The sequence below is a fragment of the Molossus molossus genome, unplaced genomic scaffold (assembly GCF_014108415.1).
Source record: "Molossus molossus isolate mMolMol1 unplaced genomic scaffold, mMolMol1.p scaffold_m16_p_21, whole genome shotgun sequence".
Lineage (NCBI taxonomy): Eukaryota > Metazoa > Chordata > Mammalia > Chiroptera > Molossidae > Molossus > Molossus molossus.
Window position 1 is genome coordinate 22,248,785 of NW_023425357.1, and position 22,465 is coordinate 22,271,249.

The 22,465-nt window shown below is 47.9% G+C and overlaps 1 protein-coding gene across 1 annotated transcript; it reads right to left on the minus strand.

The window, feature by feature from the left end:
* Positions 1-234: 234 nt before the first annotated feature.
* MLYCD (malonyl-CoA decarboxylase) lies at positions 235-15,115 on the minus strand. The gene is made up of 5 exons (XM_036275954.1): positions 14,562-15,115; positions 7,781-7,893; positions 6,616-6,772; positions 3,416-3,565; positions 235-1,411 (listed from the first exon to the last, which is right to left on the minus strand). Exons 1-5 carry the CDS (start codon positions 15,099-15,101, stop codon positions 878-880), a joined length of 1,494 nt encoding a protein of 497 aa, XP_036131847.1. The 5' UTR covers positions 15,102-15,115; the 3' UTR covers positions 235-877.
* Positions 15,116-22,465: the final 7,350 nt, after the last annotated feature.

The following is a 22,465-nucleotide window of genomic DNA, read 5'->3' on the forward strand; positions in this document are numbered from 1 at the left end:
GGCAGACACTGCAAACACAGACACGCCCGCCCTCCTTCTTCCCACCACCACAGTGCCATTTCCCACTTCGCCTCTGAAGACGGCCACACGCACCAGGCCTTCTGCATGGAGAGCCCAAACATGCCAACGGGCTGGCTGGGGACCAAAGCAGCAGCTGACGTTTCAGAGCTGATTCCAACTTATGAGGTCTCAGACTTCAAAGACAACCACCACGTGATCTTAAATAATCATGTGTTTAATGATTCACAGAACAAACTTGTTCTTTACTATAAAGTTCATTATGAACTTGAATCACTAAAATTTAAAAGTCCATAACTGAATTTAAGCCCTGAGAACACCACATTTTGTGTTCGGTGATTTAACGTAGTAAACTTTGTGCAAAGTCATGAACCGTTCCAGACATTTGTGATCTCCAAAATATAAGTAGTAAAACGTAGTGAGTCCTCTATCCCTTTGCCGTAAGTGGAGAGCGATGGCTGGAGTCCCCACGGCTGAATTATGCTGTGAGCACGAAGAAAACTCTGTTCTCACCTGGGCCCCCGGCCTGTGAGGCTGGCGGATCCACCTGGGACAACCACCAGCAGAGGATCCGGAAGCTTTCTAAAGACAGGTGCCGCAGCCCCGACCCCGGGCAGGCAGCCGGGCCACAGCAACAGCAGAGTCTTCTGGAGAGAGCACTGCATCCCCACCCAGTCCGTGTCCACCTGTACCCACCACAGTCAGGGACTGCATAATGCAAGTTAGGGCCCGGCCTGCCAGTGTAACCCTGCTGCGGGCAAGAGAACACAGTGTAACTCGGCTTTACTGAGAGTTCCCTTCTATACATCGCCACCCCGACCCACCCAGAAAAGGATGTCTCCGTCTGCTTCAGAAAGGTTTAAAGTTTGCTGTTCTTCTGGAACTGGGCCACCAGGTTGAGGACCTGCTCAGAAGCTTTGATGTTCTTGGAGCCGAGGTAGGCGGTGCTGTTTGTGGCCGTCTCCTCCAGGAAGTACCGGTAGTTGACCATCAGGCCGCACGAGCCAGTGATGCCCTTGAGGCTGAGGTCGGCCATCCAGTTGATGCGCCACATCACAGCTCCATTCTGCAGGTGGAAGTTTGCCACGGGGTTCAGGGCGTAGCCCCGATGCTTCTCTCCATACAGGTACCAGGCACAGAGCCTCATCAAGGGAGCCTGGAGCGCCCTGACCAGCTTTTCAGACTTCACCCATTCGTTGCTGCTGAGAAAGACCTTGAGGGTCTCATTAATGGAACCCTCTGTGATCTCCGAGATTTCTTTACACTCCGAATCTGTAAATAACTCATTCCTCCCATGATCCTTTGCTTGTGAGTTCAGGAGCCCCAGGAGCCATTTGGTGAAGCCAGGTATAGGAGACAGACTTGAAAACGTCCCAAGGTGAGGAAACTCTTTCTGTAAGGCATGGTAGGGGGGGGAAGGAAGGTGGAGAAAACACACACACACAGAAAATTCAGCGGGGTGTCATCGATACAGAAACACCTGCCCATTTATCATTTGTGTATCATTAACCTGTGTACGCTGCTGTGTAGTTTACAAAGTGATATTTGATGTGCATTCATTTTCTTCTTTTAAGGAACATTCATTAAGAATCCGATGTGTGCCAGGCCCTGGGGGCATCCTGAGTCCCCGCGGCAAGCCTTTACGGGTGTCTCCATCCGCACCACTGATCAGGTGGCACGTCGGAGGACTTGGTGGGCCGTTTTCTGACCCCGGACCTCATCTCTCTGGCGCACCACCTCCTCCGTGGACATCTCTGCAGCCACACGACGTGGTCTGGTGCCTGGCACACACGTGCTCAGCGACTGTTTGCTGAGTAAGTAACTGCCCACCTGAGCCACGGGTGCAGAGGATGTGGCTCTTTCTCCACATCAGATGATACAGGTCAATCATCATTATTCAAATTACAGAGATCTCAACAATCATTTTTGTTTAAATCCAGTATTTTTCATTTATAAATGTAATGTATGGGCTTACTATAAACATTTTTTAAAAAGATTTGTGACAGAGCCAAGAAAACATAGCTCCTCTGCTCTGAGATGACTGCTCGCAACAGTCTGATCAAGTATAACTCCTTCCGGTCTTTCTCTGGGCGGTTTCTACGTGGGTGAGACTTTTATATCTTGTTTTATGAACTTATATCATGACCATTTCTCACTGTTAAAATCCAATAACAATTTCAATCACAGAACAGTATCCGAAGATGAGACTGCCCCTCTCCCCTGGCCGTGCTGCCGGCCCGGGGCTCAGGCGGCTCAGGCTCGTGTGCAACCCGGTGAGGCTGCGGTGGGGAGGGCCACGCTTCCTCGGGGTGCTCCTGGATGACGGCTGCTCAGAGCGGGCGGCGGCCGAGCGGCCAACCGGCCAACCAGCCAGCCGTCAGGATGGCTCCTGGGCCCAGGGGCTGCCCCCAGCTGACTGAGAAACTGAGCCTGGGGGGAGTTCCCCAGAACCCCGGACTCTGTTCCCTTTTGATGGCCTGTTGTACGCCCCCCCCTCCCCCCCCCCCCGTTCACCTTCTTCCTGCCCACTCATTTACACCTTCAGCAAAGAAGGAAATAAGAAACTGATACTAATTCGAAGTGGCTTCTTAGCACCTCTGGGGCAAAGCGGCAGAGAGTGATTCAGTGAAGCTGGCTCCACCTGGAGCCCGGGCGCTCAGCTTTAACCCTGACTGTGGATTCAGCACGAAGCACGTGAACATTTTAGTTCCACTCTGTCACTCTCTGGGAAGAGCTTTGGCTGCAGCTGTGTTGAAACTACCCAAAGCAGAGACTACCACTCGCAGACCCATTATTAACTATTAGACTAGACTGTACTCATCCTAGCTAGCCTGCCTGAGAGTTTCAGAAAGCCCAAGTGCAGCGTGACCCCCGACACTGCTGTCGCAGGACGCTCGAGTGTTCTTCCCAGGGCAATCGAGAGACGGACGTTCGCACGCATTTTAAAGCCAGTCTTTTTTAAGCTGCCTGGTCTCTAAGCTCAACACTCCCTCAAACGATGAGCAAGGCCAAGCCGATGAAATGTCAGGGGCCAGAAGCCTGGAGAGTGTGGGCAAGGGTGGTAGGAGACAGTCTGGTGTGGCTAAAATGACACAGAAGGTACCATCCAAACTGGGACAGGTGAGAACGGAAGGCAGCGCTCCTCATGACTACGTGGCGACAACACAGGGAAATTAGAAGGCGAGGTCCCGGGTCGCTGACATCCTCCCGATACATCTGCACTGGTGGCTAACAGAGAAGCCAGGTTCCTGAGGCCGCTTCTCCTCCCTGGAGTGGCTCAGGGCTCCGAGGACGTCCCTCTGGTGCCCCCCGCACCCCCCCCCCACGGCTGCACCCCTCACCCCTCACCAACCCTAAGACCTGTAGCTGACCCTCGGCAGCAGGTAAGAGGACTCACCTGGAGCTCCTTCACCACTCGCTTTATGAGGAAGGTCCCCAGCTCCACCCCCTGCAGCCCCTGCTGGGTAAGACTGATGGAATAGAACATGGCGGCGGCGATTTTGTTCTTCTCCTCTGTTTCCGACGGAGGACACTCCTTCACTATCGCCTGCAAAACATGGATGACGGTGGTGAGCGGGCTTGGATGCTCTCTCGCCCTTTCACCTCGGGCCATGAGAAGACCCTCCCAGAGGGGGACTGAGAGAGACCGCAGTGCCCCCTCCCCGAGGACCAGGCTGTGGAGACCGACGCTGTCTGGTCTGGTCGGGAACCTGCCTGCAGGTGGGGGCTGCACAGCGTCCCTGCTGTCTGCTCGTGTGGCGTCACTTCTCTCTTTCAAAGTCTCGTGCAAACTTGAATAGCAATTTATGTCCTTTTTGTTTTTTTCAGGCCTTTGTGCAAACTGAAACTTGATTACTCTGCTCCCCTTCCACACCCAGAGAACACCCCTATCCTTTGTCTAGGCCGCTGGTTCCCGTTAGTTATCTTCACTCCTTTTCTCTGAACTACAGGGTTGTAGATTTCTCGAGAGACCAGTGAGTCCTATATCATTTTTCTTTTAGGACATTTACCTTTTCCTGGCTTTCCTATGGACCTTTTGGGTTTGGTGCCACATTCTTGTTTTTCCTCCATGAAAACACACATCTGCAAAGTACTCTAAGATACGACTTGCTAAGCCTGACTTGATTAGCTCTGAGTTTTGACTGCGGGGTGTTTTGAACCGTAATACCGTGCAGGTCTCTTGACAGTGGTGGAATCGGTGGCTGCCCTCTGTCTGCTTTGAGGCAGGCACCAGCTTCTGAGCACATTTAACCACTCGAACTTCCACCAGCTACGTTTGCGTCCTGAAGCTGGGGTGGCTGGTCCAGAGCCCATGATGAGGTCTGGGGCTCACACGTGGTTTGAAATTGTGGATGGGATGTGCAGGTCTGGGGAACACGTCCTTAGCTTCCACCCCGTCAGAGAGTCAAAGGGTCTTTTCTGTGACTCCTGAAGAGGTGAGAACCGCTGCCTAAGGAAAGTGAGTAGCTGGTGGGACAGAGGCACTGACACTGGGGCGGCGGCCAGCCCCTCTCCTACACGTCGTCTGATGGAAGAACGCCGCGCTTCGAAGGCCAGAGCTCACGTCCCACCATCGCTAGTCTTCATCGGGGTGAACTGCTTTTCAAGAAGTCTGTAGGTTACCTTGTGGTTTCTTATTCAAAAATTTCCAGCACATCTTTTTCTAAAGTTTTCAAAATAGAAAGAATCTGTCCTTGTTTATAGAAATGAGATCTGCATAATATGCAAGAGGCAAGAATAAATGCACAAAGAAAAAAACAAACTACTCCGAAACCTAACACCAAGTCCTGCTGTAAACTGTTTGATGAACACCTTTCCAGGTCTATCTCACTGGCTACTTAAATATATGCACACACAAAACTGCAAACACATGCATTCTCACAGGCCTAGATGTTCAATTCTCCACACGCAGAAGGTGGCTGCCCTCAGGGCTAGGATGTGGGCTGGGTTGGAATCCAGGTCCCATGTTTAACTATTCATTGCAGGTAAATCACTAAAGCTCCCCTAAGCCTCAGTTTTCTCATGTCTAAAATGAGGACAATCATTAACAATGCTGCAAATATCTAACTCGCAGGGTGCGGTGAGCAGCAATACATTGAATGTACTTGGCGGGCTGGCACACACAGAGCAAATGCTCAATCAATATTAATATTATAAATCAGATCATACTGCACATGCTATTCTGTAACCTGATTTTTTTATGCACTAGTTTGTCAATGTTGGCTTTCCATGTCAAAACTATGAAACTAAACCAAGACTCGAATGCACTCCCAGAAATCCCACGCATGCGAGATGCACCAGCTGGACAGCCATCATCCCTTTCATGCATCCTCTGCAGACGGACACGCAGGGTATCTTTCCAGCCTTTAGACCGTGCTGCGAGCGCCTGCACTCCTGGGTCGGGGTCTCTGCCCACGATAAATTCCTGAAACTGACATTTTTAGGTCAAAGGAATGCCACGTTTTATATTTTAATAGATATCACCAAACTGTCCTGAGAGAGGTTGTAATAAATTCTAGTGTAAGAGTGTGCCGACTTGAAAAACACAAAACTGTAAGGGATTTCTCCCTGGTGATCAAGAACACCTGCTCATTTGCCTGCTTGATTTCTCTACCTTCTGATACTAGAAATGCCACCGAGAGGGCCCATCCTGTCACCTAGCATCATCTCTCCAGCTTCCAAACAGGCCATTCCCATGTCAAAACCCAAGCCCACCGCGGCCACCTGGTCTAAGTAAACTGGTTGTGACCCGGTGCCCCTATGTCCCTTCATTGGTCTTTACCTTCATCAAGATCTGCTCTCCTATTCCCAGGCCCACACTGGTTCTTCTTCTGCGCCCATGCACCTGCAGAAATGTCTGACATTCTCGCCAAAGCCTTAAGGGGAAGCCAGGCTCGCCACGGCAGGGCCTGTCAAACACGGCTCCCATCACCTCCACTCACCGGGAAGAGCACTGGGCCTGTGTCAGGCACACAGCACCGAGTCTCTTGTCCAATCACATGCCATTACCACTGCCCAAAGGCTTACTAAATGCTGAACAGTTGAACCATGCGCACCCCCTTCTCTTCTGCCCTCACAGCTCTTCTCTGCTTCACAAAAATGTTCTGTAACAGCCCTGGCCGGTCTGGCTCGCGGTGAGAGTGTCGGCCCGCGGACCAGAGAGTCCCAGGTTCAGGTCCCACTAAGGGCACGTACCTCAGTTGCGGTTTGTCCCAGGCCCTGGTTGGGGTCATATGGGTGGCAGCCAGCTGATGTGTCTCTCTCACGTCAATGTTTCTCTCTCTCTCTTCCTCCCTCTCTCCTGCTCTATCGAAGAAAAATGCAAAAATGTCCTTGGATAAGGATAAAAAAAATGTTCTGTAATGGACTTCAACCCCATCTCAACTCGAAGTCAGTAGACCCAGATGCATGCTCTCCTCATTTCAAAACCATCTGCGTACCACACATCTATATTCTGTAGCCAAAAAAATTAGGGTTTTATCTAGCCATTCAAAAATCCACAAAAGCCTTTCGAAAAAGGGCATAAACCCAAGTTTAAAAAACCTCCAGGGGCTCTGCCGGACGCCTGCCTTGTCCTGGACTGACCGCCACAGGTACCTGAATGTTGTTGGAGATGTCGCCGGTCAGTGCCACATGCAGGACCACCAGGGGCTCCCCGGGGGTTGAGCAGTGAGAAAAGAAGTAACATCTTCGGTATGGTCCAACGCGTCGTTTCATGTCCATCCAATTTTTTACAGGATGCACAGCCTCACACCTGATGAGAAGATTAGAATGAGGTAAGACAAATGTTCAATTTCCAAGTTAAATAACCGTGGCTGATTCTGATTCATATTATTCACTAAAGTCAAATGAGTCCTTTAAACACAGCTTCAATGGCCTCTTCAGGAAAATTGAAAGAAAATCATTTTAATGTGAAACAGCAGTGACTGAAAGGAACTGCAATTAACGACCATTTCACACACAAAACTGTGCTCTGATTTTTAATACCTGGTCTTAAGCCATGTTTGCGAGGCCCTTGGGAAGCAGCTATGCAGCGGACTGTAACGCAGAAACCTAGCCGGATGCTCAGTCACTGAACATTCTATGTCTTTTATTTCCTCTGAATCTACAGTTTGAAGTCAATGTTGCAAACACACATCCCTTTGTTCCCTGTGGCTAGCAACGTCTGCCAACCACTATTTTGTTTCACCACGTGAAAAGGCAGCAGGTACTACCAGCCCTCCAGTCGGTTACTCTCCAAACAGTACACCCCTTTCTGAACCTTAGGTTATGAGACAGCACAATGTGAAGATCCTGAGGCGAGATGAGCTCCCGTTTGTGAGAACCACCATGACATGCTAGCCTGCATTTTACTGTGTCTTGGACATGTTGGGATTACGTGCGATATTGTTAATTTAGAGATTTTCTCCAAGGGAGAAATTTTAACAACTAGATGAGACAGATGCTATTTGGATCATTAATACAAATGCTTGGTTCGGTGAATTCATACAGCTCTGATAATGGCGTCTTGGGAAAAAGGGGGGTCGTATGCTTTAAATATGAGGATGCGGACATAATGAGACTCTGCGTGTAGGTCTGCTGGGGAAATCACCAGTCTCTCTCTGTGCTCCTTCCTCCTCCATGATCTGACATCACCTCTGTGTCAGCCACAGCATTTGTGAATACTGTGTTTAGGTTTTATTAGGCTGGAAACAAAACATACATGTGAATGGAGACTGACTTTCGGCTACAATATAAGAAACGTGAAACCCTAAATACTTACTCACTGATTTTCTGGAGCACTTCACATGGTGAATGCCAGGTCACCCGTTCGAGGTTCAGGAACCCCGAGGAAAACCATTCTGTGAGCATGCCTTTCAGCACGCCATTCATTTCCTGAAGAAAAGAGAGAAAATGTCAGTTCTTCCGAGCCCATCTCTGCATTGTTGCCAGCACAGTGAATTAAAACATGAAAATGTGAGATCAAAGGAGACCGTGCAAGATGCTTCTCTAAATGGCCTTTTTGGAGACAGCACTACTGAGCTCTTATCTCAACCAAGATACACGAATTCAGGGCTCCATTTGGACCTGACTACTTCAGTCTGTAAGACAGCTGAATGGGAGTATTCAACTTGAATCAGGTTTCCCAAATCAAATAGGTTCCAATCCATTCACTGCAGTGAACAACTAAACACACGAAGTTAATAGAACACCGAATGGTGTACCATAAAAGAAGCACCAACTCAGGCAGCACAGAGCTCAAGTCCCCATGCCCTCAGGAACGGCTGATACGCCACAACATCCTTCCTCGTTTCCTGGAAGCAGGTACTGTCCAGGTACCTTACTCCATCAACTCTAAGATGCGCACTTCCGTGTCTTAACATCTCTGAAGTCAGGATGCATCTTTCAAATGATGGCGGGTCGCAACTGGTAGCATTTTATTTTCCTCCCTTAATGGGGCATAAAATATTGTATCTGGCAATCAGTGAGTTCAGATTTGATAAAATTATTCTAATTTCACTTCACTTACTTACATCTAATCTACTTCTGAAGACTGAGTCAACTTTCCCATCAAAGATAATTTGCACTGAAACCTTCTAAGCAAGAATAGAACAAGAAGTGCATAAAGAAAGGACAGGGGCAAAGGCATCTGTTTAGCCTGCTGTGACCACACTCAACAGGTAACAGCAGTAAGCGTCCTCACAGCCAGAGTGGCAAGGAGAGGGCATCAATATAGGGGGAGACACAGTTGGACTCGGACTGAGTTCAAAGAGCTTTTGAATAGCAAGGGCTGTCCACAGATGTCATCCTAGGAGAGTGTGAATCTCCCCACGGAAGTGCCAGAGCACAGGGTTGACAACAACTTGGTGGAGCTGGAGCTGGGTTAAGCACCTTGGCCGGATGATTCAGTTGGTTGGAGCATTGTCCCATATACCAAAAGGCTGCAGGTTCAATCCCCAGTCGGGGTGCGTGCAGGCCAACCGATCAATGTTTCTCTCTCACACCGATATTTCTCCTTTCCTCTCTAAAAATCAATAAAGACATATTTTTGGGTGAGGATTGTTTAAAAAGGATTTAAGCATCCAGTAGGCAATTGGACAGAATTACCTTTGCAATTCCTTTTAACTCTTTTTTTTTTTTATCCTCACCCAAGGACATTTTTCGATTATTTTGTTCAGATAGAGTGGGAGGGGTAGAGAGAGAGAGAAACATCGACGTGAAAGGGACACATCGAGTGGTTGCCATCCATAGGACCCAACCAGGGCCGGGGACAAACTGCTACAAAGGTACGCACCCTCAGCGGGAACCGAACCCGGTCTCTCCGGACTGCAGGTCGACGGTCTAACCGCTAAGCCAAACCATCCAAGGCTCCTTTTAACTCTTGATTGACTCTATAATCTAGTCTCCTTTACTTGGTTCTAAGCTTTGAAGCACACAGGTCATTTCTAATTCATTCCTCTAGTTCCCAAAGCATTCGGTGGGGCCTTCCATTGGAAGACGGCTAGCAGACTGACATCAAATGAAGAAGAAGAAAAGCTGGAGAATGGGGATTAGGAAGTAGCAGGAAGGGAGAATATGAGATGTCATTTGCTAGGCAATACAGGATGGCTCCTTATAAAACTGTATTTACTGCATTTGACTACAATGGTTCTTAATCTTCCTGGGGTCCTCACATACTCTTGAGTCTGTTAAAAACCAGAGACCCTCTCTCCTGAAAAATGCAAACACATTAATTAAATTCTGCATAGTTTCCTCTGCACTAAATAGTTAGAAGTGGATTAGCCCAACTCCATGTAAGATGAACTGGCATCTCTATTATACTCATAAAAAGCTGGAAGTATCTAGTTTCAGTATTAATTCAGTATTAGTTATTAAAGAAATGAGCTGGCCGATGAAAGCTCCCCATCTAAAAGTCTATTCATTCTATTTTGGGCTTTTGACAGCTATAAAATGTGACACTGGTCACAAGAACTGAGAATCTGGGTTAAAGGTTACAAGTCTCCACTGCTTAGTCCTGACATGGCAAGAAACTGTTCAGGCTGGACTGGGCCACCCCACGCAGCAAGGTTACTGGCTCACATAGAGCAGGAGGGAAAGAAATCGCTTATGCTTTCTGCTCATTAATCCTGCAGCCATTTAGCAACAATCCAAGACTCAGAAATACAACTGCTGGGAATATAGCGGCAATGCCAAAGTTAGTGTTAGGTCTCCATTTTTTCTGCACTGCCAATTCTGGTTATCCTGGGTGACACTGTTCAGAAGGCCAGCCAACTCTCTAGTTCAGCAGAGAAAAAGCTGTGTCCCACGCGCTCCTCTGAAGTTTTTGGCTATCAAGATCTCCTCATTTTTGCTATGTGAAGGAGAGTTACTTTTCATTGCTCAGAAGCCCCGGGAGGAGGGAGCTGAAAGTTACCGGAAAGGGTCACAGTACTGAAGCTACCACATTTCAGGCACGATTCCAACTCACACAAGCTGCTGTCCCCCAGGTGGCTGGGGCACACCTTCCTATCTACAAATGTTAACTTTGTCTAGCTAAGCACAGAATGTAGAACCAACAAGGACCACTATACTAACTTAAGACAAGCCACCAAAAAGGTGGTACGACAGGGTCTACCTAGGTTGGGCATTGTGACGGTGAGGATGCTGTGTGTCACACATGCGTAGTCCCTCCTGTTCTTCTATAAGGGCTTGCACACCTCTCATCTCACCATAATTTCTGTCTAAATCGCCCATCAAGAAACCTTTCCATTTTCTAAATGCCAACTTCCCCCTAGTGCCCACAGCCGCTGAAGAGCACTCAGAACTCCTGCCAAAATGGGGTTCAGTTCCATTTCATTGGGGATTTTATCTAAGAAACCTAACTCTTTAACCCAAATGGGCCTTTGGGAATGTCTCTGGGGAAAAAAACAAAAAGCCTATAAACTAACACACACAGAAATTACAGACCCCCCCCCCCCCACATAACCCTGCTCCCCCCCATGTTCCACACTCACACCCTCACACCCCATAAGCCGAGCTGAGCACCCACCTACACATTTACAGGGCACTCTGTTTAGGAGGCATCTGTGTATCGGATCTACTATGTCAAAACACAATACAGATACTTGACCTTTGCCAGGTTGTAAAAACTTTCTTCCATGTGGCACTGTATCCTCCCAGCAGAGACTTGAAACTGACTCTGAACTAAAGGTTAAGATCCCCATGGGAGAGAAGAGAAATGTGTCTGACTAGCCAAGGAAAGAGACCTGTCTGGCCTCGTGCCTTTGGTCCCATGCTGGGCAACACTCCAAATGGAGTGTCCTTCTTCTGTATTCCCCTACATTTCCAATAATCACAACCCTTGGCCAGAGCCGAGGTCTTGACAAACCCACTCTCATTCGTCAAATGGATTCTTGGCAAAGTTCCACCATATCCCTCAGGGCATTTCTTAGAAGAGAAGCTGGCTGACCTTGAGCATGTCCACCACCAGCTGAATTTCTCACCTCAGTGCAGAACCAACAGGCCCAGGGACTTAAGTGACTTGAATAAGGTCACCTAAAATCATGTCTCTAACCAGTGAGTGACAAAGAGAGGACTGGGAACCTGCCTCTTACCTCCCCACCCAGAGCTGCTTCCACTTTACTCACTGTCGGTCAAAGGCAGAGAATCAGCATCCTGTTTGGCCTCACATTGGTTATTCTGAAGTGCCTTTGGACCCTACAGGTTCCAGGAAATGAGAACACGTGCCAGGCATGCAGTGGACCGAATCCATTCCAGGTTAATGCTCAGGACCAAGGCCACAGCAGCTCATGTAAAACAGTGTGTGTTCACTTGACTTGACCTAGCAAGTCCTAAGGTCAACAGGGGCCAGGCAAGGAGCATGCCTGTATGACAGGGTGTCTGCTGCGTGCACACAGTAAGGGTGCTGACATGTGGGGCACCTGCGGAGGAGTTCCCCACTCCCCCGGTGTCACAGGGCATCCGGTTCCTGTGGATCTGGGACTCCTGCCCTAAAGCTTTATGTGCCAGACTTCTGGTAGTTTTTAACACTGAATTCCTAAAAGCGAAAAGTGCTAGCTGTATCACCTCTTTAATTTGGATGCAAAATCCAGAATGAGAGAGGAGAGAATCAAGATGGACATCAAGTGACTCTGGTAATAGATTACAATATCATATCCCAGTGACAATTTTTATGAATTTAAAGAAACCTATTCTCTGAATGATTTCAATGATAGTGATTTTTAAAAATTTATGTAACTATGTAGAGCAAAGGAGAAGGGAATCATCAGGTTTCGCCACTAACAGATGTACTAGATATAAGGACAGGATTTCTAGGTTAAAACATGGAGGAGGCATGATAGAAACTAAAAAAGGCTTCTGCACTCAATGTATCCAGACCACGTACAAAGGCAAAGATCAGGCCATTGTTATTTATCCTTTTTTCAAGCAATATCTTTATTCCATGTGGCTTTTTGCCTGTAGATACATGGTTTTCCCCTCACATGTATGGACAGCTTGGTTGGAAAAAACAAGGGAACCCTGAACATCTGAGGACCTAGTGTTGCCGGCAGCTCTGGATTTCCCCAGGGCAAGCTCCTCTCTTCCCACAAGTCACATCTCAATGTCACAGCTTTCAGCTGCCACCATGTTCCTTCTCTACTGCACAGTAACTAAATGTTTTCTTGTGTGGGCAAGAGCAAGGAGACACATTCAGTAATGTGTCAGAATCAGAGGATTTAGAACTGGACAAGGCATTATAATCAGCCAGGGCCAACACACTGAAATCAGCCAAGGGCAGTATGAATGGCTGCTGTCTTTCTCGGCCGTGCAGACACCTCCCAAGCCCTCTGGGCTTCCTTCCTGGCTCAGAACTCTGTGAGTGGAGCAATCTGACATCAAGACAAATGGCAATGATTAGCGGGTTGACTTTGTCTTATGGCAGGGCACCCAAGAGTCTATATTAAAGCTCCATTCATCATTTTGCTATGCAAGAAATTTAAGACAAGGTTCCCAGTTTTCAAGGAGCTGATCATCTAGCAGGGGGTAGGGGAAACAGTACATTTCAAACACTAAATTCTGTGGTTGATATATAAAATCCAAGCGAGTGGGTGCAGATAATAATGTATGCCATGAAGCTCAAAACTGGGTTGAGCTGCAGTTGCTGGAAACGCTGAATGAATGAATGAGCTAAGAGTGGAGGCAGCTCTTATGCTACCTGGCCTCCCAAGCAGGAATCACACAGGAATGTGGGTTCAGGAACTTTCCATCCAAGAGTCAGCTTGGCTGGAGAGGTGAGTCTATGAAGAAGAGCGAGTAATGGAGAGTAAAGATGGAAATGTTGTCCAGGATGGTTCAGTGTGCATCAGAAATGCCAAAGGAAAGACACTCAACGTGATCCTTGTGGCATGTGAGGCTTGATGCTTTTTTAACAAGGGAGTCAAGACTGACCTAAGGTTTTGGAGAAAGATGGGCACTGGGATTGCTGATAAGACAGAAGCTTGCACAAAGTCTTAGAAAGAGAATATAGTACAACTGGAGAATACTGGACTCCTAATTCAGTGAAACTACATAAAACAAAGCCACCAATTAACTGGGTTGTTTTCTCCGCCCTGCACTTTAGAGAAAAGGCAAATTCTAAGAGGACACATCCCTTCAGATCTAGTTAAATGGCCAATTCCAAGAGTCACTGTGTAGTGACGAAGTACACAACGGTGGACATCGAGTTGTGGTGCTCTCCCCAGCTCTGCACTCTGGGCACTGCACTTGACCTCCACCAGCTTTAACACAGCATCTGGAACACAGTTCCCTGTGGCTTGCTGAGGATGCAATGAGCAAGTGAATGAAAAGCACTCTTCCAGTCTAGAAAAGAAGCTCCTGGACCAAGTGACCTGGGAGCCTAGGGCATGCCTCATTCAAGATAATCACTGGATGGCCACATGTTGAAGGACGATGGGGGGATGATTTCATTCTGAGACAGGTGACATTCTACCTAAGTCTCCAGACTCCTAGGCACTAAGAATCACATTCCAGAAGGCACCCAGACTCCTAGCCAGTAGAGACCTCAAGTTCTAATCATCTCTGTGCATTTCACAGGACTTCTTTGGACAATGGCTTATACATTATGGATGCACAATTAACTTGTGCTGACACAGACCAGGTTTTTAGAAAGGCTGCCTGATGCTCATTTTGGTACTCGTTCAAGTATACTACAGAGACGAAACCTCTCAGTTAAAATGGTAGGTCTTTATGAAGCATACTAATCGTGAACGAGGCGTGACAGTCTCTTAAAAGGAGGCTATTGCCTTACTTAATAAGCACTACACAGTAAGGACTGGAGCAAGACATAATTAGAGGGAGCTAAGGATTCAAAAAGTGTGGGAAGGAATGGGCAGGGTTTGGGGGGGGGGGCGGGTCTGTAACTCCTAGTGAAGTGTGCACAGCTTTAGGCAGGGAAAGCATAGTGTTTGGAGCAGTGAGGACTATATAGGGGCTGCCAAGGGCCCGCGGACCTGGGCGCAAGACGGGGGCGCGACCCGGGCTGTCCCCGCTGACAGGGGGTCGGGGCGGCCCGGGCGGGGCCTTACCCGGACGTGCGGCCCCTCCACCAGCTTGAGGGCCTGCGCCTCGATCAGGTCGGCCCGCAGCTGCACCAGGAAGCGCACGCCGCCGTCCAGCTTGCTGATGTGGTGGAAGAGGCCGCGGTAGCGCGGCACCAGGGCGTAGCGCAGTCGGTCCTCGGCCTGCAGCAGCACGGCCGCCTCCCGCGGCTGCTCCCGCAGCTGGAGCACACTGGCGCTCTGCTCGGCCACCTGGCCGTGGTCCACGCCGAAGCCCTGCGCCAGGCGGCCCAGCAACTCGGCGCGCTCGGCCACCTCGGCCAGGCCGCCGTAGAAGCTCACGAAGTCCGCGCACTGGCCCTCGGCGGGCGCCGGCGTCTTCTCCCGCAGCTCGTAGACCGGCGTCGCGGGCACGGTGCGGCGCAGCAGCTCGTCCATGGCCCGCTCCAGGGCGCCCACCGCCGCCGGCCCGCTCGACAGCCGGGGTGCGGGCGACCGCTGCGGCCGCGGGGGTAGCCGCAGCGGGAGGAGTCGCCGCACCGTCAGACCTGGCCCTAAGCCTCGCATGGCGCCAGGAGGCAGCTGCCCAAGTGACTGTCGCCACTGCTGCCGTGCTTCCGGATTCCGACTTCCGGCGCGCGCCGGCCCCATTGGCTGAGGCGCGGGGACGAGCGGGGCGGCGGCCAATTGGAGGACGCAGCGGCGGGGGGGCGGGGCGGAGTGCTCGAGGCCAAGTGAGACCAAAGGTCCCGGCCCGGAGGCGGGGCGGGCAGCGGCTTTCGGCCTCTTTTCCAAGACCTGTCACCGGGTCACCTGATGTCTCTGTCTCAGCCCCCCTCTCCTCTTCCCTCACCGCAAATGCGCCTCCATTCTCTAGAGCGGAGCTCTCCAAACTGTTTTTCCTTCCTTAGTATTCGTCCTTCCGTCCATCCATCCATCCAACCAACAAAGTGTTTATTAACCACTTGGTATATGCCAGGTTCTACGTGAGGCCCCGGGATAAATAATTAGCCAGACAGACCTGATCGTGCCCCATGGAATTTACAGTCTAATGAAGGAGACAGATGATAACATAACTAAACGCTGTGGTGAGTGCTATAAAAGCAAATAAACGGTGGAATCATATAACATAGCAGAGCCAGGGTGGACTTCCCACGATGAACAGGGTCATCAGGAAAGGCCTCTCTGAAAAGGTGACATTTAAATGTAGGACCTGGCAATGATAACACTAATTTTTAAAAAGGGAAATGTGTTGGTGAGGGTGTAAAATGAAATTCTCATACACTGTTGGGAATGTAAAATGGTGCGGTCATTCTGGAAATCATTTCGACAGTACCTAAAAGAATTAAACATAGAGTTACCATATGGCCCAGCAATGCCAGTCCTAGGCCCTCAAGAGAATTGTAAACATATATTCACGGAAAACCTTGTGCATGAATTTCACAGCAGCATTATTCCTAATAGCTAAGAAGTAGAAACAACCCAAATATCAATGAACTAGTGAATAGGATAAACCAAAAGCTGCATATCTATGAAATGGAATATTATTCAGCCACAAAAAGGAATGAAATACTGATACATGTTACAACATGGATGAACCTTGAAAACATTATGCCAACTGAAAGAAGCCAGGTAACAAACGACCATATATTGTATTATTCAATTTATATGAAATATCCAGAGTAGGCAAATCTATAGAGACAGAAAATAGATTACTGGTTGCCTAGCACTTGGAAAGGGGAGAATTTGGAGTCACTGATAATAGCTATGAAGTTTCTTTCAGTGATGAAAGTGTTCTGGAATTAGTAGTGGCGAAGATTGCACAATATTGCGAATGTACTAAAAACCACTGAACTACATGCTTTTAAATGGTTAAAATGGTGAATTTTGTTATATAAATTTTATCTAAAAGAAAACACTGCCCCAGAGGGATTAGCATCTCTCTAGCCAATCAGTAGAGATAATTTGATTGGTCTAGCTGGGATCAGGTTCCCTGGCTGGGATACAGGGTCATATGGACCATGCAGGGCTGAGAGGGAGTCATCCTTTTGGATGGGGACACAATGTTCAGAGGAGAGGAGAATGGGCTGGGCAGTTGTCCCAAGAAATGTCTACCTTAAGTATAAAAAAAAAAAGTGTTAAAGAAAATCTTGGGGGGAAAATCACCCATAATTCTAGCATTTTTTTAAAAAATATGTTTTTATTGATTTTTTTTAGAGAGAGAGAGGAAGGGAAAGAGAGAAAGAAACATCGATGTGAGAGAACCATCAATCAGCTGCCTCTTGCACGCACCCTACTGGGGACTGAGCCCGTGACCTGGGCATGTGCCCTGACTGGGAATCGAACCAGGATCTCTCAGTCCAGAGGTTGATGCTCAGTCCACAGAGCCACACCAGCCAGGCTAATTCTAGCATCTTAATTATGAATTTTTATTTCTGCAAATTCTTCCAGTATTTGCCAACAGACCAATATATTTTTCCAACTTGTAATTACTGTGTTTGTCCTGTTTATCTCCTGTTGTTTTCACTTCCTATCATATCACAAACATTTTTTATGTTTCATAATCCACCTTCGTAATTATCATTATTTTTTTTTTATCCTCACCCAAGGACATTTTTGCATTTATCTTCAGATAGAGCCAGAGGGAAAGAGGGAGGAAGAGAGAGAGAGAGAAACATCGATGCGAGAGAGACACATCGACTGGCTGCCACCCACACGACCCCAACCGGGGCTGGGGACAAACCACAACTGAGGTACGTGCCCCTAGCAGGAACCAAACCCGGGTCTCTCTGGTCCGCGGGCCAACACTCTAACTGCTGAACCAAACCAGCCAGGGCATACTTATAGTTTTTAGTGACTACATAACATTCAAGTGAGTTGATGTACCATAATCTCTTAATTACTTTGCCATGTCTGGATATTTATGTGGCTTCTAATTTTTTTGTTTGGGGTGGGGGTGGGGGGATACTATCATACTGCAGGAACTACATTCATGCATACTGATTTTTTTTCTTTTATTGGAGTTACCCAAATTGCTTAAAGAGACCAAATAGAATGAATTTTCTCATGAAATGTCAAACTAACAAGAAATCGAGAAAGAAAAGAGACTCATGAACTCACTGAGCTAGCTGGGAATGCAGTCACAATTCTGGGGATTTCCTCCTCACACCAGGGAAGTCTCTGTTCTCACTGGTATATTTATGCCTTTCTTCCCACCAATACTTCAATGAAGTCATCTCTGCTATGAATATACAATATGAATGTAGATTTATCTCTTCATTTGGGTTGTATCAGGTTGGTTAATTTTTGCTACTCCTTAGACATGTCTTTCACTCCTGGGGTACACATCCAAGGGTCTCACTAGACCAATTTCTCAACCTTGACACTATGGATTCTTCTTTGGGGTGGGGGGCTGTCCTGTACATTGTGAGATGTTTAGCAGCATCCCTGCCTCTACCTAGGTGCCAGCAGCATATCCCACTTGCGACAACCAAAAATGTCTCTAGAAATTGCCAAATGTCTCGTGGGGGACAAAGCAGCCCTCCCACTGTTGAGAACCACTGCTTCTCAAGTTCTAGACCAGTGGTTCTCAAGCTTTGCTGCACTTTAGAATCTTGTGGGGAGACTTTAAAATATTTTACACCCAGACTGCACCCAGTCCAATGAAATCAGAACCCCTGGGGCACACTGCTCACACATCCAAACCACCTGGGAGCTTTAAAAAATTACTGATGCCTGGGCCACAACCTAGAGGGTCTGATTTAATTGGTCTGGAGTGGGTCCTGGGCATTGGCATTTTAAAAAGGGAAGCATTCGGTAAATCTGATGTGCAGTCATGGGGCAAATGCCTATGAGGAGAATTGCTGGGCTGCAGGGCTCCACTTTAACAAGTAATGGAAACTTGTTTCCAACCACTTTGTCTTTTACTTATGTCTGCCTTCCGCCCCCATGCCTGCCTCCAGCCTGAGCTCCTAGAGTCTGTCTCGTTTATCTTTAGACAACTGTTGCCTAACCCAGTAATTGGTACAAAGTAGCTGCTTAATGTATATCTGTTACTGAATGATGAGGAATGAGTTACAATTTTGCTGCAATTTGAAAACACCTTGTCGTTGGAGCCAATAGGAAGAGAAGCAGAATTGTAGTGACAGGTCATGGAGTCAGTGTCCCCAGGGAGTCTCCCACACATTCTTCAGTGGCAAGCTGAGTGAGGTGGTCAATGTCAGCAAGTGTGAGGACTTGTAGGTGCTTCATTCTGAAGCCTCTGAGGCTCCCTGCTGTTGGAAGCGGGTGTGTGTGTGTGTGTGTGTGTGTGTGTGTGTGTGTGTGGAATAAGGGGCTGTGGGGTGCTGGTAGGACAGGGCCCAGGACTGTGATAGGGAGGCTTGAGCAAAGAGAAGTTGAATGGAGACTGGGGTGAAGGGACTCCTAGGTACCATTCTGTGGTCAGCAGAATGCTGTCCCCCCAAATATGTCCATGTCTTAATCCTGGAACCTGTGACTGTTCGGGTCCATGGTAAAAAGGAGAATTAAGGTTGCAGATGGAATTACAGTTGATCTTGAGATGGGGAGACCATCCTGGGTTATCCAGGTGGAAGAAGGAGGCAGAAGAATTAGAATTAGAATTAGAGAGACATTTGAAGATGGAGGAAGGAGCCCCCGGCCTCTAGAAGCTGTAAAAGGCAGGGAAATTGTCTCCCCTGGAGCCTGCAGAAGGAACCAGCCCTGTGTGACGTTTGCCCTGTGAGGACTCGGGTGGACTTCTGACCTGCAGACTGTAAGAGAATGCCTGCGTTGTTTCAAACCACTAAGTTTGTGGTCATTTGTTACAGCAGCAATAGGAAACTTACATACCTTCCAAGGCTTGCTTTGTTTGCTCCGAAAGGCAATGCAATGGGGAAAATATGTTTTGGCTCCAACTCTGGTCTTTATTAATAAGAGCAAATGCTTGCTATTGAACGTGCTAGGTGCCAGACATTATCCTATGCACTTCACATAAAGTCTTTCCTTTAACCCTCACAGCAACTCTGAGAGGTAGGTTCTACTTTAATCTGCATTTTTACTGATACAGTAAACTGAGGCACAGAGAGGTTAAGTGACTTGCCCAAGGTTTCCCATGCAGTCTGACTCCAGAGCTGACATAACACACTGCCACGTTTGTGATTGGTTACTCAACGGTCAGTTTCTTCGTGGTAAGACTGCAGCCCTTCTAGATATGTGTTGAGAGGAGCAAGCTTGGGTTATTGTAGCAAAGCAGTTTCTGTACCAGACAGGCGAGGGTTGGAACGATGGTTCTGTGGCTCATTAACTGTGAGACTCCAGGTAAGTTATTTAACTTCCTTGAGCTTTATTTTAGTTTCCTCATCGGAAACAAAACAAAACAACACTACCTAAAAGGGTTGGCACTTCGGTGACATGAGAAAAACTATGAGAAATCACTCAATAATATACAGGGTGTCTGTAGATCCTATTACATTTTGAAAATGACATGCATTTTAATAAACACTGGCTTTATAATTATTCAAAGTGCACATACATTTTGGGGGGACACCCTCTCTCTCCATTTCTTGCCCCTTCCTGGTTCTACAAGGCAAATTGGTCAGTAACTGGTAAAGAGAGAGACACCAAGTCTTAGCTCCTGTGTTCAAACCCTAGAGCCACCACCTGCTTACTGGAGGCAAGTTACAACCTCTCCAGCCTCAACTTCCTCATCTGTAAAATGGGTGCAGTGGTGGCAGTAACCCCTCATAGAGCAGTTGTAGAAACTGACTGGGACATTGTGTGCAGAGTACTTGGCACAGTGCTGGTGACTCAAGGAACTCAGGGGGATGCCAGTCCTCCTGTTTGTCGCACACAGGAGGGAGGAACCCAGTGATGCTGGTGAGTGTAGAGTGGCAAGAAGAGACCCTGGACAAAGGAATGGCTGACAGGGACCCAGAGGGAAGGGCTAAGCAGGACAGGGGTGGGCCTTGGGCCAGAAAACCAGGCATTTCTTAGGGCAGAGGGTGGGCAGCTGGAGCTTCGACCAAGCCGGCAAGGACCTTGCATGGCTACACAGGGGAGGTGGTGCAAAGGGCAAGAAGCATGGCTGCTGAGAGCCCCTCTCTGTTCCTGCCTCCGGCTTTGATTCCCCGTGGGAGTATATGGCGACTCTTGTTCATTTGCTGATCGTGAGTTGCCACGTGACAAATATCTGGGTACAAAATATTATTATACCATGATTGTATCTTTATTTTAAAAAAGAATCATTCTGGAAAAAAGTTCACCAGCATGTTAGTAGTAGTTATTTCTGGCCCTGGCTGGTTTGGCTCAGCCGCTGAGCATCAGCCCAAAGAGTCTCAGGTTCGATTCCAGTCAAAGGCATGTACCTCGGTTGCAGTTCGGTCCCCGGCCCTGCTCGGGGTCGTGTGGGAGGCAGCCAGTCGATGTGTCTCTCTCACATCTCTCTCTCTCTCTCTCTCTGTCTCTCTCTCTCTCTGTCTCTCTCTCTCTGTTTCTGTCCCTCCCACTCTATCTGAAGATAAAATGGAAAAATATCCTCAAGTGAGGATTAAAAAAAAAAAAGTTATTTCTGGATGATGGTATTTCTCTCTCTTTTTAAACTGCCTTTTATTTATTTTTTAAACCCCCCTCCAAAAAAAAACAACAACAACAACAAAAAAAACAAAACTCTGCCTTTTAGATATATTTTTGAGTTGCCTGAATTTTTTTTATTACAATGAGCACATGTGACCTTTAATAAGAAGAAAAAGCCACATTTTCCCCATTTCCATTTTGGATGGAAAAAAAAGAACCTATATTTATCTAGCTTCATAATTTGTGTCTCTTCCAGAAAGCTACGCTTCATCCTTTATTAGACGCGATGGATGCCAGGAGCATTTGGAGAGCATCTACTCGGCGCCGGCTCTGGGCCCTCGTGCAACAAAGCACAGCATTTGCCCAGAGAGTGTGGCACCCGGCTGTCATTCCAGGTGCTGGTGAACGTCTCCCATCTTTGGCGGCAGTAACTAGATAAATACAATTTAATCTCTTCTTGATAACTCGGGGTTCTCACCAAGACCCAACTTATTGTGAAATGTTGAAGATAAATTCATTTGTTAAGGCGTTTTCAACACATTCCTGGGGGCTTCTGCAACACATGGGTCCCTTCCTCCTTACAATAAGTGACTTTAGATGGTTAGGATTTTCTTGCCGCTCAGTAATAATAATGATGGCATGCATTTAAAAAACTTTTATTTTCTTTATTGATTTTAGAGAGAGAGGAAGTGAGAGGGAGAGAGAGATAGAAACATCGATGAGAGAGAACATCGATTGGCTGCCTCCTGCATGTCCCGCACTGGGGATGGGGCCCACAACCCGGGCATGTGCCCTGACCGGGAATCAAACCAGCGACCTCTTGGAGCATGGGTCGACGCTCCACCACTGAGCCACACCGGCCGGATGATGGCATGCATTTCTCTGAGCACTGACTACACGTTTGGGAAAGTGCCAAGCTTTCCAAAACATGTTTGATCTCATTCAATTCTCAGATAACCCCATGCAGGAGGGACTTTATTATTTCCCCATTTTACAGATGAGAAAACTGAGGCTCAGATAGGTTATGGGATTTTGCCCAAGGTCATACAGCTAGTATGGTCATACAGCAAGGTCATACAGCTAGCCGAGACCCACGCGGCCCTCTGTGTTCTGACGCTCTGTCTAGTTCCACAGTCTCATCTCCAGCTCTCCTGTTGCTCCTAGGCCCTAGTCACCGCTCAGTCCCTCGAGTGTGCTGGGCTCTAGCCTACCTTTGGGCATTTGAACAAGCTGTTCTGTCGGCCAGTGAAGTGCTAAGATTCGAACCCATTTTGGGCTGATTTCCGGGCATAAGATAATCATTCCGACACCATAGCACTTTCCTAGGTGCATCGTTTGTTTCAGGGACTGCAGCCCAC

Bases quoted from the DNA above. Each gene is read 5' to 3' on its own strand.
- MLYCD (XM_036275954.1), bottom strand. From the start codon at position 15,101: ATGCGAGGCTTAGGGCCAGGTCTGACGGTGCGGCGACTCCTCCCGCTG. The intron at 7,894-14,561 runs GTAAGGCCCCGC...TCTTTTCTTCAG, and splicing joins TGGAGGGGCCGCACGTCCGG to GAAATGAATGGCGTGCTGAA. The intron at 3,566-6,615 runs GTACCTGTGGCG...CATGTTTTGCAG, and splicing joins ACATCTCCAACAACATTCAG to GCGATAGTGAAGGAGTGTCC.